Raw genomic sequence first — 20,010 nt, 5'->3', positions numbered from 1 at the left:
AGTGTCAAAGGTGAACTTCCTTCATGCCTGTGAGTTTTACTACTTTCAATTTTTGTGAATTTTTGTCAAAAATAGAAAGTGAATATCCTGACTTGCCCTTCTATGCAGAAGTTCAAAAACTTAGTTGTTAAAGCAGTGACTTTTTTTAGCTAAACTCTGAGACTGAAGCTTTTCTGGATGAGAAAGAACCATCACTGACCACTATTACCAAATTGAATGGCTTTTTGAAATCAGCTTTTGTTTCGAATTTGATCATGTTTCTCAAACTAAACCTAAAATTTTAAGGCAAAAGTTACAATACATGAAATTTTTACTGAAGTAGAGATATTAACATTGTTTGAATTACAAAGTAATGTCAAGTTGGGTTGTCAAGAGTTTAAAAAAAAAGAAATGAGATCTGTATTCCCACACAAATCTGAAGTAGATATATTTTCTGATCTCAAACTAAGTTCTAATAAGGGTAAACAACTGTCCCAATTTTAGCACTTTGAGTCCCAAATCCGGGGAAACCACTTAGTCCCAGAATATCAGAACAAGTGGTCTCCCTAATTCCAGGAGCATTTTTCAGACCTAAATACAAATGCAAGGAAATTTCCATATTTCAAAATCTATCAACTGTGTAATTGGGGAGGTTCCTGGAACCAGCAATTGGAAATGATTAATCTGCAATGTAATGACATGCCAAAAGGCAAACATCGAGAGAAGAATCGAACAGAATTCTACAAAATACAGTGCTGCTGATAGGTGGTATCAGTATCTGGTAGTACTTACCTGTTGGAAAGGGCATTTTCAAAGGTGAAATATGCAAAATATCAACAGAGATTAGTATTAACAGAACATTTGGAGTTGAGTTTGTTAAGAGATAACACTAACTTTGAACCCCAATTAAATGATATCACCACATTCCCATTAGGTGTATATCACACAAAATACTCAATTATAATTTTAATTTTATCACTAAAAACTTATAGAACTTTTCTCTCTTGATTTATAAATACTTACATAATATCTTCAGTTTTGCCTCTTGGCCTGCAAAGCCTGAAATATTTACTGTCTGGCCCTTTACATAATGGCGCCCCCCATCGTGACTAAGACAAATATAGTTAAGAGATGGGGACTCTTAGAGTTGACAAGAAACTAAATGAAGCAGTAACTACTGGCTTTTATGAGAAAAATAAACAGCAGTGATATATATTTAAAAGACTGTAACATAACAGACTCAGAAGCAATCACTTCATTACACCAATCTCTTTAGACGTCCATCTAGAATCTAGATTTTAGATCTTAACCCTTCTGCCATGGAAGTTCATTTTATTTACATGAAAAAATTGGCAGGGATTCAAGGAAGATGGATAATGACTAGCATGGTGAAATTTAGTGTTCAATTTTTGAAATGTTTAGCTTAAAAAATATCGAGAGTATAGACAACGATTTCTATTTAAAACTACACAAAGTACCCTGGGCTGTTTTTAAGGTCTAAGGAAGATTAAAAAACAAATTAAAGCAGGATAGGGTTTTTTGGTTTTTAGTTTTGTTTAGTCATAATATTTGTTGACTACTGGGAAGAGAGAATGTTGAACAAGTTTCTGAGAGAGACTATTAGAATTTTTACACTCCTAGAGATCTTTAAGAGAATAACCATCTTACTGTAGGATTTAAACTTTTTTTAAAGATTTTATTTATTTATTCATGAGAAACACAGAGAGGCAGAGACATAGGCAGAGGGAGAAGCAGGCTCCACGCAGGGAGCCCGATGTGGGACCCGACCCTGGGTCTCCAGGATCACGACCTGAGCCAAAGGTAGATGCTCAACCACTGAGCCACTCAGGTGCCCCTAAACTTTTACCTACCTAAAGGAATCAGCCATCTATTCTTTTAAGAAATTAAGATGTCCTATGAAAGCATTACAATCCAGATTTCACAGCATGATTCCATATCATATTAGAAGTGTTATGCAATTTTTGAACTACGTAGGTATATATATATATATATATATATATATATATATATATATATATATTACTATATATAGCTAGTCATATAGCTAACTAGCTAATTTTGAACTATATAAACCAGACATCCCAGTCTACATAAAAATATCTCAAAATAGCAAGTAATTTTAAGTTAATGTCAGACAAGTCAAATATATTTTTATAGAAATACAATCATCATCAAGGCATTTCTTGATGCTAGGACTACAGGGAGGAATACGGTAAGATGCTGCTGCTGAGCTTTAGAAAACATAGTCTACTTGGGAAGGCAGACTAAATAAAGGAAATAAATAATAAGTTAACATAAGCATAATGCCAAATGAGTGGTTTATGCATGTATGCACTAAGTGCTATAAAGAAACATAGCTGATAATTATAAATACCAATTATATATACAATATTACTTGTTTCAAGGGTGAGAATGTGCAAATTAATGTCTACCTAATATCTATCAATAATGAGAAATTAGACTATAGCACTATCATAACTTTCCTCTTGGCCTAATGGCATTTAAATTTAAGCAAAGATGTTTCTTTTAAAAGCATCATTTCATATACTATACCAGAGCCAGCAGGTATATCGCCGCTATGAGAGCAATAATCAAATACAATATTCTTTCCCACTGAGGAAAAAAAAAAAGGCCTCATGAAACTTCTCAACACAGTTCTCTAGGTAACCACCACTAATCAACCAGAATTGGCACTTAGATGAAACTTACTTGCCATGTAAGTTTTAAGGTATCAGAACAGAAGGAACAATGTAGGCACAGTCTACTAATTTGACTTCAGTGCAGATATTAGTCCTAAAAGTATGTATGAGAATCACTGGTACTTTCATACTTTTTGAGTGTTGGCTACTGCTATCTCTTGAATTTTCAGTATTTCAGTTTGTTTAAATTAGGATTATTTTAAGTTCCTCTCTTTCTACCAAGGATATCTTAAAAGGTTCTGTTAACAATTCTCATTAAGGACCTTTATTAAATTGAAGATAATTAGATAATTAATGTTGTCATATTTTATTTTTAAAGGAGAAATGAGAGAAGACTGCGAAGAACAGGTAAAACACTTCCTTTTACTGTTTATTATTAGACAATTAAATTCCAATAGAAAAGTATACTATATGTGATTATTTTGAACGCAGAAAAAGATGCCTACTGGTAAACATTAACTGCAAAATCTCCTAATTAACTATTCAGCTTTTCAATATTTCAAGACTATAATATTAAAATAGTTATTTTTGAAAAGTAAAACTATATAATGGAACATGTACAAATTAAATTATATATGTAGATTTTGCTTCAAAATAATACAGTGGGGAGAAAAGTCGGAGAGATATACATGGATTAAAGTTACAAAGAGTTGATATTTGATGAAGGTGGGTGACTGGTAAAATAGCAGTTTACATATACTATCCTCTCTACTCTGTATATGTTTGAAACTACCCAAAATTTAAAGTTTATTTGTTTTTATTTAAATTTCACTTAGTCAACATACAGTGCAATATTCGTTTATGGAGTAGAATTCATCACTTACATTCAACACCCAGTGCTCATCCCAAGTGCCCTTGTTAATACCCATCATCCATCTAGCCCATCTCCCACTCACCTCCCCCCATCAACCCTCAGTTTGTTCGCTATCGTTAAGAGTTTCTCATGGCTTGTTTCCCTCTCTCCTTTTTTTTCTTTACCCCCTTCCCTTATGTTCATCTGTTTTCTGCTTTAAATTCTACATATGAGTGAGATCATATGGTATTTGTCTCTCTCTGACTTATTTCACTTTGCATAATACACTCTAGCTTCATCCACATGGTTGCAAATGCCAAGATTGCACCATAATTAAAAGTTTAAAAATAAAAGGTTTATAATAATGACAAAGTTATTCAATTCACTTTCATTATTTTTATGTATAATCTTTATAAGTAATCCATGTGGGATCCTTCTCCTTATTCTGCTATTAACATATCTAAGTTCATTTTGAGGAAATATCAATGACCTATTATACCAATTTCAAAAAGGTGAGGTGTGAGTCAGAGAAAGTCTCCTAATTTTATTAAAAGTTCATAGCGGATTACCATAGTAACTGATTCATTCTGAGACTCTTCTTGGCTTGTAGCCTTACAATTGGGAGTGGAACAGATTTGGGGCATAGGCCACAGTTTTCTGACCCCTGGTTTAAAGTAATAAGTTGGTAGCCCAACAACCTCCGCATACCCAATAAAAAAGAGAGATTAAAATCTAAGAACTCATGGATTTTTAGGTACTTGATGTGTTTCAATCCCTTGGAAGTCATTATTGGTTTTGATGTGCCAATTGTCTCCCTTCAGTGTTGCTTCCTTTGTCCTTTTGATATGGCCCAATTAGTCTTTGGCAGCTTTACTTTTATGATGCAAGATGTCCCAGACTCATACATTTCCTGCTTTAGATTTGGAACTTACTATTTCTCCATTTCTACTATTTTCTCCAGGGTTTTACAGCTTTAAGACTTTTTCAGTGGATACAAATACAAATTTTTTAAAAGAAAAAAAGTTTTAACTGATGTTTCTTATTAATTCAAAATTAAGATAAAAAGTTTTATTTCATCTCTTTGTGTTTTGTCTTGCAGCTCTTTTGTCTGATGCTAGAAGTCTTGGCCCTTTCTTTTAACTAAATACCAGTTAACTGAAACTGCTTCCATTTAGTCACCAGTGACCTCCAAATTGCCAAACCAATTATTACGATTTAATTCATCAGAGCTTTCTATGCTAACACTACTACTGACTATGCTCTTAATCTTGACATTCATCGTCCATTACACAACACTCAATTAATTTTTCTACCTTGCTCTTTCTATCTCCTTCTATGACTTACCAGCTTTTAGCCTTTTCTTAAACAATTCTATAATATTGACATTTTTTTATCAACTCTCAGGAATTAGTAACAGAGAGACATAATTGCTGTATCCAGCCCAGACTCCATCCCAACTTTCACACTGATATAACCTGTTCCTGCAGAACCATTTGCCAGACTGTTAGTTGTTCCTTCTGAGAAGTTTCATATCATCCTGTGCTTCTCCTACCACCATAAATGTCACTTTTTATTATACCTTCGGGTTTGTCTCTCTTACTACACTCTAAGGTTCTTAAAGCCAATACTTGTGTCCCTTTTGCTCACCATCTTATTAGTAGCAGGTATGGAATTCTGTAGTCAGTATTTATCAAATTCTGCTAAATACAAATGAATGAATGAATGAATATCGCTTTGACTAAATAACATCTGTTAAAAGAAAATTTTCACAATTTACTGACCTAGTAAGCTTTTAGTCAAATGATTCACGAATCAAGAAGCATCCAATCTGGTAGACAGGAAGGAAGTCCAAAAAAGTGTACAAAGCAAGATATTTTTTTCAATTAATTATTTTATTTTAGAGAGAGAGTGGGTGAGCGTGAGTAGGGAGAAGGGCAAGAGGGAAAGAATCTTCAAGCAGCCTTCCTGATGAGTGCAGAGCCTGAGCTGGGGCTCAGTCCCATGACCCATGAGATCATGACCTGAGTGAAAATCAAGAGTGGGATGTTCAACTGACTGAACCACCCAGGTGCCCCAAGGCAAAAGAGATTTATAGTACAAAGGCAACAGGAACAAGGATGTTATACTGGGCATTTGCTAATAGGTTAAAGCAGAGTTACTTTTATGGAGCAAAGGGAAGTTTTGGTGCAGGGTTAGGTAACTTGTGCTAAGCAGGCAAGCACTAACTAGTTGACCTAAGCCTTTCTTTTCTGGGAGGGCCAGGCATAGAAACTTAGTTAAGTTCTGCTTTGCTCATGTGGGGTTTCGCATGAGTGATTTCATCTATGGTTACTTTAACATACCTGAAACATAACATATCCAAAACCAAACTCATTGTCTTACCCTCTAAACCCAAACCTGCCCATTCTCTTATACGGTATTTGTCACTCTTGATTCCCTATAACCTACTCACACTTAATAAAACTAATTGTCAAGTTCTATTGATTACTGCTCCTAAATATTTCTAGAATCTAGTCCCACTATAATTCAGGTTTTAATCATCTGTGCCGGGTATACTATTCCTAATTAATATCCTCATCTTTAGTCTAGCCCCACCACTGCCACCACCACCTCAAATCTTGTCTCCACAAAGCTGTGAGAGTGATCTACGTAACATTCCCATGCCTAAAACACCACAGGATAAAGTCCAAGCTCCGTATTATGGTATATAAAACTCTCTGTTACCTAATATGCCTTCCTCTCCAATTTCATTTCCTGTTACACGCCACCCAGAGTGCATGAGTCATTTCACTATTATATAACTCTAACACCTGTTACATCACTTTGGTATACTGTAGGTGTCAATAATTGTTCATTGTACCAAACTAGAGCTCTGTAGACTTAAATACCGTAACACTATTTTTTCTAACTTTTCCTATGCAAAATTTCAAATATAGAAAAAAGTTGTAAGAATTGTATAGTAAACATAACCACATAACCACTACCTAGATTCTACAGTTATTGTTCTGTAGTAATTGCTTTATCATGTATCTGTCCACCAACCAATCCTTCTATCAATCCATCTTGTATTCTGATACACTTCAAAGTAAGTGTCTTCACCCCTTTAAGCCACTTTAGCATGCACAGCATTAACTACAGTTTAATATTTGTTTACAATATTCCCCTGTCCCCAAATATACATATAATGAAATGCACAGATATTAAGTATTCCATTATATTAGGGTGTCTCTGTGTTAAAAATAACATATAGGTACACCTGGGTGGCTCAGCCTGTTAACGATCACGATCTCAGGGTAGTGAAATCAAGCCCCACATCAGGCTCTGTGCTCAGCAGAGTCTGCTTGAGATTCTCTCCCTCTCCCTCTACCCTGGCCCCTGCTTGTGTGTGCGTTCTCTCATAAATAAAGATGTAAGTAAGTAAATCTTTAAATAAAAAACAACAGGGTGCCTGGTTGGCTCAATTCGTAAGCGTCTGCCTTTGGCTCAAGTCATGATCCCAGGGTCCTGGGATCGAGGTCTGCATTAGGCTCCCTGCTTATCAGGGAGTCTGCTTCTCCCTCTTGCCTCTGCCTCTCCCTCATGCTTGTGCTCTCTCTCTCTCTAATAAATAAATAAAATCTTAAAAAGAAATAACAATCTATAATAATATGAATATAATATCTATCTATATTTATCTATCAATCCGTCTCCATCCATCACCAGGGGACTTTTACCCAAACACTTTTCTTAAAGTTCATATTCTGCTCAGGCCTAAAGCTATTTTCTGGTTAAAGGAAAGAATGGCACTATTTTAAATCCCTGCTTATTTTAACCATTACTTAGCTTTAGGCCTCATGAGAATATGGACTTCAATTCTAAGAAAATTTTGTGGGTAGGGCAGCCCTGGTGGCTCAGTGGTTTAGTGCTGCCTTTGGCCCAGGGTGTGATCCTGGGGACCCGGGATCGATTCCCACATCGGGCTCCGTGCATGGAGCCTGCTTCTCCCGCTTCCTGTGTCTCTGCCTCTCTCTCTCTGTGTGTCTCATGAATAAATAAATAAAATCTTTGAAAAAAAAAAAAGAAAATTCTGTGGGTAGAATCTACTGGGTAATATATAGAGGGATCCAGGGTATAAAGTTCTCTGATATTTTGAATTAGCATGCTGTCAAAACCTTTGTTACTACAATAGCTACAATTTTCTCAGATAATATAGTAATAGTGCCTATTTACAACTTCTCAAGAAAAGTTTATTCTTCAGACTTCCTTGTTCACATTCTCTTTTGTGGAAAACCTGAAAAGGGAATTATGTCCCATAACTTAATTTGAAGTAACTACCATCTGAAGAGTAATTATATTAATCTTCCTGAAAACAAAAAGTGTTGACAATTTGTACTTTGCAAAAGGAAGGCAATTCCACAATTGTGTAACTCCTCCTCACTTTTAAAGTTTATAGACCATCTTCACAATTATCTTAATAACCTGAGATGTCCTGCAATTTAATAGATTGTTCTCTGATATGGTACACTTTAGGAAGATTCTCCAGAACTATTTTTAGAAACACATTTAAACAGATCTTAACCAAGATATAGTTAAGAATCAACCATAGTGAAGAAAAAAACAAATCAGAAAATTCGCGGATAGGTAAAATGGCAAAATTTACATTATGTATATTTCACCACAATAAAAATAAAGAAAGAAATAAATAAAACCACTAGAGGTCTAGCGGGCTCCTGGAAGCCAAATCCTGGATCCTGGGAAGGATTTGTACTGACAAAAGCTGAAGAAAAGAATCTGAGTTCTCCATTAAACTTTAATAGATAAATTTGAAAGAAGTTAAACTTGGGTTTGCATGTTGGAATACATTTATAGGTATAGAGCATACCTCTTGTTCCCTACCACTGACTTTAGTCATAGACAAATAGGTAATAAATCACGTAGTCATATACCTATATTGTCTGGCCTGTACTATTCACTGGCATACTGTCTGGAAAAAATCTTAGAAATGCCAGAAACTCATTCTTTTAATGTAGAATTATGACAGATATACCAATCTGCTGTTTATATTGCTCTTTTGGCCCTTCTATCATTCAGGAAGGTTGATCCCAGCCAGAAGACAGCAGCAGTACAGATAGAACATTGAGTGTATCTGTGTGTGTCTCTATATTGTCAATATGTAAATATTGAGAATATATATACACACATTTACATATACATTTATATGTAATATAAATATATATACATACATATATTCATATACTCATATACTTACATGTATATTTATGTTATACATATATTTACATATAATATACATACATATATACATCAACATACTTACATATTGACAATCATCCTCATTAATAAAGAGCACCTTATATAATTATTACATATAATATATTTAAGTATGTAATTTCTAAAAGTGTGATAAAAGGAGCAATTTTTGTGCTCATCATGAAGTTGATTAATCTACTTGATGGATAACAACATTTTCAAATATTTGTTGAGATAGGATAAGTGCTATTCTCATCCTTCTTTCCTCCGAAGGATAATTTTTTTTATGTTTTTAAGCGTATCAACATATTACCTAAAGAGGAGAGTTAGATAAACTATTAGGTAGAAAACAAAAGTACCAACACAGCCATAATACAGTTATCAATTCTTCATAGACAAAGTCAATTTATCTTATCTTTAGTAGACCTATCTGCTTTCTTAAAGATTTGAGGCAGAGTTCACAAAATTATTTTACATGTAATATCTAAAATACAATTACACAAAGCAAAAATCAATTCAAACTTGCAAAATAAGAGATGTTTTTGAATATCTGGGCTGTTACATACAAATGAAAACAGAGTTTAGCTCTGAATTTGGGGAGACGAAGTCAAAAAAGGGAGATAGATCTACTCTGGGACACCTCATGGTAAAACAAAGAATGTGAAACAAACTGAGGGTCGCTGGAGGGGAAAGGGGAGGATGGGGGAAGTGAATGATGGGCATTAAGGAGGGCATGTGATGTGATGAGCACTGGGTATTATATATAACTAACAAATCACTAAATTCTACACCCAAAACCAATAATATACATTAACTATACTGAATTTAAATAACTTTTTTAAAAAGAAAGAATGCAGAATAAACAAACTACCTCAGTTCTAGTTTTGTTCCACTACGTCCTCAGTGCCACAACCTCTTTGTACCTATTTCCTAAACTGCAAAATGGGAATAGTTATATCCAATAATATTACAGCACTGCTATGTCAAATTAAGTAATGTGAAAGCATTTTATAAACTCCAAAACACCATTCATTATTATTGTCTTTACTGACTTGTTTGTTCAAAGTATGGAAATAGTAAATTCAACTGGATGGAAATATTTTCCTAGCACTGGACTCACTCAAGAATGCTTGTGATAGAAAACTAAACAGGTCTTCAAGTAGCGTTTTGAAAAAGAGATCCTATTCACATAGACGTTTTCATTATAAGCCTTCTGTAAAGGCTGAAATTATACTGAATCACAACTCAGTGAAGGCAGTTCTGTGGAAAGGTGAGAGGACATGTTTCAAGTACATTCCTTTCTGATGGTTTACTTAACAGAGCAAGTTGGAAAATTAGATAATTAGTTTATCTATTAACCTGTGTCTCTTAAGTATCAGAAGCCTCAAGCCAACCTTTGACAACCGCTAGATTATAGTTAATTTAAAATTTCATTTTATAGAAAGAGCATCAAGCACAATTCTGAAATACTGATTAAAAAGAAATCCATGGGGCACCTGGGTGACTCAGTCGGTTAAGCATCTGCCTTCAGTTTGGGTCATGATCTTGGGGTCCTGGGAAGGAGCCCCACATTGGGGCTCAGCAGAGAGTCTGATTCTCCCTCCCCCTCTGCCCCTTCCCCTGCTTGTGCTCTCTCTTACTCTCTCAAATAAATAAAATCTTGAAAGAAAGAAAGCCCTATATGATACCAAATATGCAAGAAGCAGAGTTAACAGTCAATAGTGAAACTTGAGTAACTGGACAACTTGCTCAAGAAAGCATGTCCTGGGGACATCTGCATTGGCTCAAGTCAGTTAAGCCTCTGACTTGGTTTTGCCTCAGGTCATGATCTCATGTGTAGTGGGATGGAGCCCCAGGTGGGGAGTAGCGGGGGAGGGGTCCATGCTCAGCCGGGAGTCTGCTTAAAGATTCTTTCCCTCTGCCCCCCACCACATGTGCACTCTCTCTAAAATAAATAAATAAATTTTTTTTAAAAAGAGGAAAAAAGAATATATCCTGTCACACAGAAGTGGGCTTCTAGCATGGCTGTAAACAAGAGCCTTAAAGGATAGGAAAAGGCAATGATAGGAGTTGATCATAAAGTAGCCTGTGGAACACATGTTCCCTGTCACTACATTAAAAATCTGTAGTGAAAAAAAGCACTTCACAGAGAAATAAAAACTAAATTCTAATCTCAGTTCTTCCACTAACTGAGTAATTCTGGATAAAACACATAACATATATGAGCCTTGGTTTCCTTATCTGTAAAATGAAAGGACTGCAAATTAGGAAACTTTTTTCTGTCTCTAAAATAGTATACTTCTGGGATTTAATTACTGTTGAACCAAATCAGAAATGTTGAAAGAGACCGTGAGGGGAAACCTTATGTAAAATAATGAGATGATCACTTAGTATTTAAAAGAAGGTCTATATTAATTAAGTGAGGAACAGGCCAAAAATCCAGTTTGTATCAAAGCAAAGCTTCACTTGTTTACAGAATTTGCTTATAGAAGTCTATGTACATTTAAAAACAGTGGCCTGCGATCACTTAGGATTAGGTAACAGCAATAGGGTGTGACTTAGAAAAATGCACACAACTAGATGTTGAAATCAAATGAGGGTCTGGGGAAAACCCTTGCATTGCGGTAAGTTATTACGGGAATTAACATGTAGCCATTCAGTCAAGGGTGAGCACAATTTCCGCATAATAAGATGAAGATCATCCTCCATCGAAACGGTATTTCCTATTACCAAACAAAATCACCTCCTCTCAAACTAGGAAAGAAACAAAGCAAAGCTTCCACTTCTACAGTGTTTATCTAGAGGCCTAAAAGTTCAAAGCTTTGTTCCAATAATTCTATTTCTGCAACTCTATCCAAGGAAATAATCCTAAACACAGAAAGAAAAAATTTCATGCCAAATAATGTCTACCACAAAAAAAGTCATGTCTACCACTGAGTTGTTTATTAAAAAAAAGAAGAAATTGGGAACAACATAAATTTAACCAAAAAATAAGGAACAGTTTAGTAAAGCTATAGTATTTAATAGATTAAAACATTTAACCATTAAAAACAAAGACTGTGGAAACATTGAAAAAAGTGTTCACAGTGAGCAAAGCCCTCTAAAATATATAGAATTGTGTACATATATACATGTATGTACATAAAAAATATGATTTCAGCTACGTTTAAAAAAACAAAACTTGGGGAAAAAAAGAAACTGGAAGCAAACACATATTAAACCACAGTTTTATGTGACTGGTGGGAATAAGGGTAAATTTTTACTTTTCTGTGTTCCAAATTCCATTTAATGAATATACTTTATTTTAAATACTAATTAAATAACTGAGTATACAAAAATACATTATTTCATTAATCATCAAAATATTCCTCTAAGTTAAATAAGTACAAGTCAATGTTATTTAGCATGGAACACATTATCTTGGAAATCCTGGAAATGCCCTGAAGTAAGTCTTTTAAAAATAGGATGATTTTTTTAAGGAAACCCCTTCAAAGGAAAAGATTTTTTTAAGTCCTGGGAGATTCTTGAGAAGTTAATTCTGAGATTCCTACTTTTTAAAATGTAATTCTTAACATAAGATGCTATATATACATCAAGAATATGGCTGAACCAGATACTTCAAGTATGCAAAATCTGGCCTTCCAGCAACAATTATAACTGGATATTAGGAAAATGAAGTAATTTACCTAGGATCTCTGCCAATTAGTGAACAAGACCAAAAGCTAAATCCAGGTATTTTGATGACCATTCTACTGATGTAGGATATAGACTTTTGATACAGTAGTTTATAAGCCAAGAATTGGAACTTATGTTTTTTAAAATGCGGTGCTTTCAACATTTTTTTGTTTTAAAATTCAAAGCTACCTAAAACCCCTGAACTTGCCAGCACACACACACAAGCCTCAGGCAATATTAAATTACTCATTCTCTTGTTACCTGTTTTTCCAGGTTAGGTTTTTTTTTTTTTTTTTTAATTTTGTGTACATCAGAATCAACAGACACATGCATACATACATGCTTCCCTTACTTGCCAACCCCATACCTGTTTTCTTCTAGAAATGACAAATTTCTGAAAAGCTCCTCTTACTAAAAGAAACTTTCAAATATAAATAAGGAATAACTTTACACTCATAAATGACTCCAATTATGTTAGTTTAAGTACTAATCACAATCTCCTTTACCTTCTAACTCTAAGTAGATTATCTCCAAACTTTCAAAAATGTCCCAACTATACTGTTTTTCAAATAATATCATTCACCTCAGGTATTATGTTTAAACATCTTCCAACTTTCAGAATCCTATCATAAAATTATCTATACTTAATGGGGTTGGAGGCAAGAGGGTGAAAGAAAGTAAAAAATGGGAAATGAATGAAGTCTTTGCATCTCTTTGGAACTTCATAAAATTTTATGAAGGGCTTAGAAAACCATGATCTTTTCTATGAAATATACCTCAAGAGCCACTTAAAAATACTCAGTAAAACACCAAAATGAAGAAATACATGCTACATCAGACTTTTGAGAACAGACAGTGTTATAAAATCAAATAGGTAATAGAACCACAAATGACGATCCACAGTTTGCAACTTTTCATTGCAGGAGCCTTCACATACTCCCAAATTTCAATTAACATCCTACCCTTCCCTTCTTTGCCTTTTATGCTTCATATGTTATTTGTCTTTGCTGAATTTTATTAGCACTGTATCAATATTTTAACAGTAAGATAAATACACAGTTCTTATGGACATATATTTGAGTGCATTTTAAACTATTTGTTTCAATATATTTGAGTGCATTTTAAACTATTTTATTTTGTTTCAATATTTTATGATATTTAAATTAAAATATTAACGATAGTTAATTATTGTTTGTTCTCTACTTCAACATGATTTTAATTGTTTTTATTTGTTTACTTTCAGGAAATTGGAGATGGTGGTTCTCTCAGAATGGTTCACTTTGGCTTGGTGTAAACAATAAGAAACTTTCTTTTTACTTAAAAAAAAAACCTCTATTTTTCACATCTAAACTTTTTCATGGCATGATACAGATTAAAATCTCCCTATACAGATTAAAAAGAGGAAAGACAGTATGAGTTATTTAAGAGTTTTAAACTCAAAGTATTCCCACAGTAAACTTTTATTACTTTCAAAAACATGTAGTGTAACAGCAGTGAACCTAAGTAAAAGTCCTTAATTTATTTTCAATAATGTAAAATTTTGGAAGTTTCTTAAATTGTACATTATTAAGCGCTTAAAAAGTAAAATATTTAAACTTGGTTCTCTCAAGTATTTTAAACATTTCTTGTGATCTTGTTTACATTATTAATTTGCATTATGAATAAGATAATTATTAAGCAAAAATTTCCACTCAGACCCATTGTTGGGAGATAATTTTCTATGGGTCTCTTGAATTTTTGCCATGAGGCAAACAATGCCCCTTGGAGCCAGATACCATCTCCCTCTGAAGCACAAGTCAGGCATGCTTACTGCCAATTGAAAAGCTTTGTTTTCTTTTTTTGTTAAGATTTTATTGGTAAGTAATCTCTATGTCCAATGTGGGGCTCAAACTTACTACCCCAAGATCAAGAGTTGCATGCTCCCCTGACCAAGCCAGTCAGACTTCCCACCCACTTGAAAAGATTTAAAGCTCCCTGAGCTCAGAGTTCCTATCTTTTACATAGCCCACTGAGTGTGCAGGTATCCTCAGACCCTCTTTATATCACCCCGTGGCAATGTGCTTGGAAATCAATGCCCCCCACCAAAAATTGACACTCCAGCTGTTATTACTATGAGTAATAAACTGTCTTTTGTTTCTGACTCTGGAGTCTCATGTCTCCTACCAGCATGAAACTGTTAACTTCGTAACTTGTTAGCTTACAAGTACAGTAAAACTCTCAAACCCTTCACAGTTCTTGACACCCATTCATTAGCAGATAGCATGTATTTTACAACATTAAATGTCTATAATAATCAACATCTTTTTCAAATGTCATACATGAGGTAAATTATATATTTAAACATTATAGTTAAAAGTTAATTAGATTGAAGGCTTTTATACTTCAGATTTTTCTCTCTGCTTCCTATTCATCTGTACCTCTACCAGACGGTATGACGAAGAAAGGAAGTAAAACTCAAATTAGATTTTTCAGTTTGCTACTGCTCTGGAAAAGATGTAGTAATACATAGTATCTGAGCCATACTAAAAAGAGATGTAGAGTTACCAGCAAATTTTCATTTTACTATTCCTGTCCTTTATCACAGTAATCAAAAGTTAACCAATGTTTTTAAAGAAAAAATTTATTGAGAAAGATATGGTTCTGTCAAGATTCTAACACTTTCTCCAGATTTTCTAGTAAATAGTCATTAACCAAAAATACAAACCACATTTCCTGATCCTACCATATCCTTTTATTCATTTCACCACTGTCTTCCACAACGACGTGAGAGACTGGTAGAAAAGTTCAGTTTTATTTCTAGGTCTTATGTGAGTAGACACAGTCTATGCTAAATAGATACAGTCTATGCAAAAAATTAAAAATGTAAATGAAGCAGCAAGATTAAATATACATATAAATAAAACTATTTTGTCCTAAATAATGATAATGATAGTAAGTTTGCCAGTTACCTAAATGAAAACTAAATAAGTTTAATTCTTAGATAAATTACCCATTTTCCCCACTTCACATGCCTCTGGAAAAATTACCTCAAATATATAGAAAACCAAGTGTAGATGGTAGTAAGACTATATTATACAAGAGATACTTGACTACGTCCATCTATAAATGTTGTGTTTTCCAAACACTGTGAACCTGGGAAGTTTGCTAATTAATTATTCCAATACATTAATATTCCTGCTCAGCAACAAACTGAAAGGACTACGAATGAGCTACCACTACAGCTCTAAAGTGAGAACACTGGCATAGACAAGAACAGCTAGGTAGCACCTGTGCACTGAGAGGTTCAGTTTCTCCTTCAGGAATAGATCTGTGAGCTTTTTTGACTATTCTTCAAAATTCTCAGATCTCAAGTAATTTCCACAATAATTCATATTGCCTATGACACTGCCTTTTACTAAAATAAACTGCATTTGCAATAACTATCTCTTAATGGTTTTGGTTCATTAAAAAGCCAAATAATCCAAACTAATATTTTCCTTTTTTCTTACTATCTATATAATAGTAAACATAAGAATTATTAAATTTGCAAGTAATATTATATTCTAAAACTATATTAATTATATTATTTAAAATATATAAAGATAGACACACAGATCAATGGAATGGTAAGCCCAGAAATATACCCTTATATATATAATCAAATGATTTTCCATAAGAATACTATGACTATTCAAAGAACAGTCTTCAACAAATGGTGCTGGGAAAACTGGATATCCACATGCCAAACAATGAAGTTGAACCTTTATCTTGCACCAGACAAAAAAACCAACTCAAAATGGATCGAAGACCTAAACATTATATAAATTCGGTCTTAACATAACTCTTAGAAGGAAACATGGGGGAAAAGTTCATTAGGCTGGATTTGGCCATGATTTCTTGGATATGACACCAAAAATCCAGACAACAAAAGTAAAAATAAATTAAATAGAACAACATCAATATTTAAAACTTTGGAACTCAAAAGATACTATCAACAGAGTGAGAAAGTAACCTATGCAATAGGAGAAAATATTTGCCAATCATGTAGCTGGTAAGAACTTCTACAACAGCAATAAAAAAAAAAGACCTATTAAAAATGGGCAAAGAACTTAAATAGACATTTTTCTAAATGTTAGTAAATGGCCAATAATCACATGAAAAGATATTCAACATCATTAATTATTAGAGAAGTGCAAATCAAAACTAGAATGAGATACTATTTCACCACATTAGAATGACTATTGTTAAAAAAAAAAACATGGGATCCCTGGGTGGCGCAGCGGTTTAGCGCCTGCCTTTGGCCCAGGGCCCGATCCTGGAGACCCGGGATCGAATCCCACATCGGGCTCCCGGTGCATGGAGCCTGCTTCTCCCTCTGCCTATGTCTCTGCCTCTCTCTCTCTCTGTGTGACTACCATAAATAAATAAAAATTAAAAAAAAAAAAAAAAAAAAACAAGTGTCAGCAAGGATAGAAAAAACTGGAATCCCCGTGAATTCTTGATTATAATATAAAATGGTGCGGCTACTTTGGAAAACGTACAGTGGTTCCTCAAAAAATTAAAAATAAAATTGCCATACAGCAATTCCACATCTGGCATATACCCAAAAGAATATAAAGCAGAGATTCAAATATTTGTACACCCCTGTTCAAAGCAGAATTATTCACAATAGCCAAAAGATGGAAATAACCAAGGTATCAAATAAAGTATGAATAAATGAACAAAATGTGGTGTATATATACAGTAGCATGTTCAGTCTTAATGTTGATACATGACACAACATGGATGAACCTTGAAGACATTATGCTAAGTGAAATAAGCCAGTGAAATGCTGTGTGAGTCTACTTATATGAGGTATCTGGAGTAGTCAGATTCACAGAAGCAGAAAATAGACTGTGGTTGCCAGGGGCTGGGAGGTAGGGAAACCAAGAACTGTTTTAACAGGTATGGAGTTTCGGTTTCGAGATAAAAAAAAGTCTTGAAGATTGGTAACACAAAAATGTGAATATCCTTAATACTACCAAACTGTACACTTAAAACTGGTTACAATGATAAATTTTATGTTTATGTGTATTTTATCACAATTTTTTAAATAAGCACATATGAGGCACCTAGGTGGCTCAGTCCATTAAGTGTCCAACTCTTGATCTCAGCTCAGGTCTTTATCTCAGGAGTGTGAGCTTAGCATGGAATCTATTTTAAATTTACATATATGTAACACAGAGTTTTATCTTATTATATGAACTTGAAGGCTCTAAAAGAAGTACATTGAGATTGGTTGTCTCCTTAAAATAATTTCAAAAAAGAGCAAAATTTCAGAAGTACCAAAATTTTTCTAAATTTTAATAACTTAGAAGTATAAGCCTAGTTAAGTAACATCAATTTGCTTTTTTAAAAAGTCATGGGGATTGAAACACAATTCTTTAAAATCTCACATTTTGGAGAGTTTGGGAAGACAGTGAAATAGAATTCTGAAATCACCTCCTTCCATGAACACATCAAGTTTGCAACTACATATAGTGTAACTCACTCTAAAAATTACCTAAAGACTAACAGACTAGCTCTTCCACAGCTAAAGATAAGGGGAGGGGGGAAGCCACATCAAGAAAGGTAGAAGGGATAGAGACATGGCTAGTAATCAAAACCCTGGTGCAGTGACCCACAAGCAAGTAGGATATCAAAAGTGTAGAGCTCCTCCCTAAGCAAGTAGGATATCAAAAGTGTAGAGCAAGGGGACCAAGCTCCACATCAGTTATTTCCTACCCTGGGCATCTGTGCTGGTAGGACAAGCCCCCATAATGTCTGACTTTGAAAATGAGCAGGGCTTAACTTCAGGGGCTTTGAAAATCAGCAGAGAGCTTGACTCCAGGAGACCCAAGGGCTACAGAACTAAGATTCCACTCTTAAAGAACCAGCAAGCTGTAGCATTCATGCTAACACCCAGTACAGAGATAGGAATTTGAAAAGCACCTGGGTTCTACATGAAATCTGTTGAGGAAATTTGTTGACTAATTTTAGGCCACATGCTGGAGGGGCAGGGATTAATAATAACGTGCTTAGGAATGGAATTGCTAGTGAACATCATTATTATTGCCCCTCTCCATCCTAGCTAGCCCAACACTAGTGAGAGACAGTACTGACAATCTCTATCTAACTTGCTAGCACTGGTTACCTAGCTCCAACATTCCCCCACAAGACCCACCCCATCTTACCTGCCCACCCTAACAGGCACCCCTCCAAAATGTCTCCTGCCCCAGTATGGAGGGCCAGCACCATTGGCCAGCAAGTCTACAACAGTTATAGCAGAGACTGTCAGCCAGCTATGCCAGAGGCTAATCCCACCAACCAGTACCACCTCAGCGGCAGCAGGCAGGCCTCTCTACCATCTGTGCCAGGGAACTGCCCTGCTCACCAGTATGCTGGCAATAGGCACACCCAATCATTGCAGTCAGCCAAACTGGGAGCCAGTCCCCCTCTCCCAGACCCTGCCATCAGAAAGCCCACAATACTTGTGGGCCAGTCATAACAGGAGGATGCATGTGGCTCACAAAGGAGACACTCCTGAAGCACCTGGTTCTGGTGCAGTGGATTGCATATCTGGGTACCCCGGACACCCTGTACATGAGGTCACTATTTTCAAGGCCAAGAGACATAGCTAATCTACATAATACACAGAAACAAACACAGATAATCAGACAAAATAAACACAGAAGAATACAGTCTAAACAATAGAATAAGACAAAACACAGTAAAAGAACTGAACAAAACGTAGGTAAGCATTCTACTGATAAAGAGTTTGAAGTAGTGTTTGTAAAGATGCTTACCAGATTTGAGAGAGGAGTGGATGAATTCAGTGACAACATCAACAAAGATATAAAATATTAATAAGAAAAACAGTAAGGGAGAACTGAGCGACCGAGGCTGCAAACGAGATGCCAGTGGCCGTGGGGCCCTATGGACAATCCCAGCTGAGCTGATTTGACCGCATGAAGATGGGCTTTGTGATGGGTTGCGCAGTGGGCATGGTGGCCAGGGCGCTCTTTGGCACCTTCTGCTGTCTCAGGATTGGAATGCGTGGTTGGGAGCTGATGGGCGGCATCGGGAAAACCATGATGCAGAGTGGCGGCACATTTGGCACATTCATAGTCATCGGGATGGGCATCCAATGCTAATCCAGGCAGTGGTTGCCCATACACCTACCCCCTTCCCATCAGTCCAGCTCATGTACTATAATAAAACAAAATTCTTGGGGTTAAAAAAAAGAAAGAAAAAGATAACAGTAAGGGCTGAAAAATACAGTAACTGAAATGAAAAATACCCTAGAGGGAACTGAAAACATATTGAGGATCCATAAGAACAGATCAGCAATCTGAAAGAGAAAACCATCCAAGATGAACAACAAAAAGATAATAGAATTTTTTAAATGAATACAGGTTAAGAGACCTCTGGAACAACATTACACATACTAACATTCACATTACAGTGATCCCAGAGGGACAGAAAGAGGAAAAGATGTAGAAAACTTATTTGAAGAAATAATAGATGAAAACTACCCTAACCTGGGGAAGGGAACAAACATCTAGATCCAGGAAACACAGAAACTTAAACAAGATGAAC

General features: G+C 35.1%; 1 protein-coding gene and 1 pseudogene across 11 annotated transcripts in view; both read left to right on the top strand.

The window, feature by feature from the left end:
- Window positions 1–14,554, top strand: part of WDPCP (WD repeat containing planar cell polarity effector) — a 424,783-nt gene extending 410,229 nt beyond the window's left edge. For 10 of the 11 annotated variants that reach the window (XM_038551410.1, XM_038551407.1, XM_038551409.1 and 7 more), the window contains 2 exons: window positions 3,019–3,047; window positions 13,658–14,554. In XM_038551410.1, coding sequence (XP_038407338.1) covers window positions 3,019–3,047; window positions 13,658–13,708 — 80 coding nt within the window. In that variant the 3' untranslated portion in view covers window positions 13,709–14,554. Of the gene's footprint in view, window positions 1–3,018; window positions 3,048–4,591; window positions 5,109–13,657 lie in introns of those variants that run through there. The other variant, XM_038551403.1, reaches the window with a different exon arrangement.
- A 4,771-nt stretch (window positions 14,555–19,325) lies between these two features.
- LOC100686739 lies at window positions 19,326–19,565 on the top strand (annotated as a pseudogene).
- The last annotated feature ends 445 nt before the right edge of the window (window positions 19,566–20,010 follow it).

The sequence above is a fragment of the Canis lupus genome, chromosome 10 (genome assembly GCF_011100685.1).
Source record: "Canis lupus familiaris isolate Mischka breed German Shepherd chromosome 10, alternate assembly UU_Cfam_GSD_1.0, whole genome shotgun sequence".
NCBI classification, from domain to species: domain Eukaryota; kingdom Metazoa; phylum Chordata; class Mammalia; order Carnivora; family Canidae; genus Canis; species Canis lupus.
This window is presented reverse-complemented; position numbering and strand designations above follow the sequence as displayed.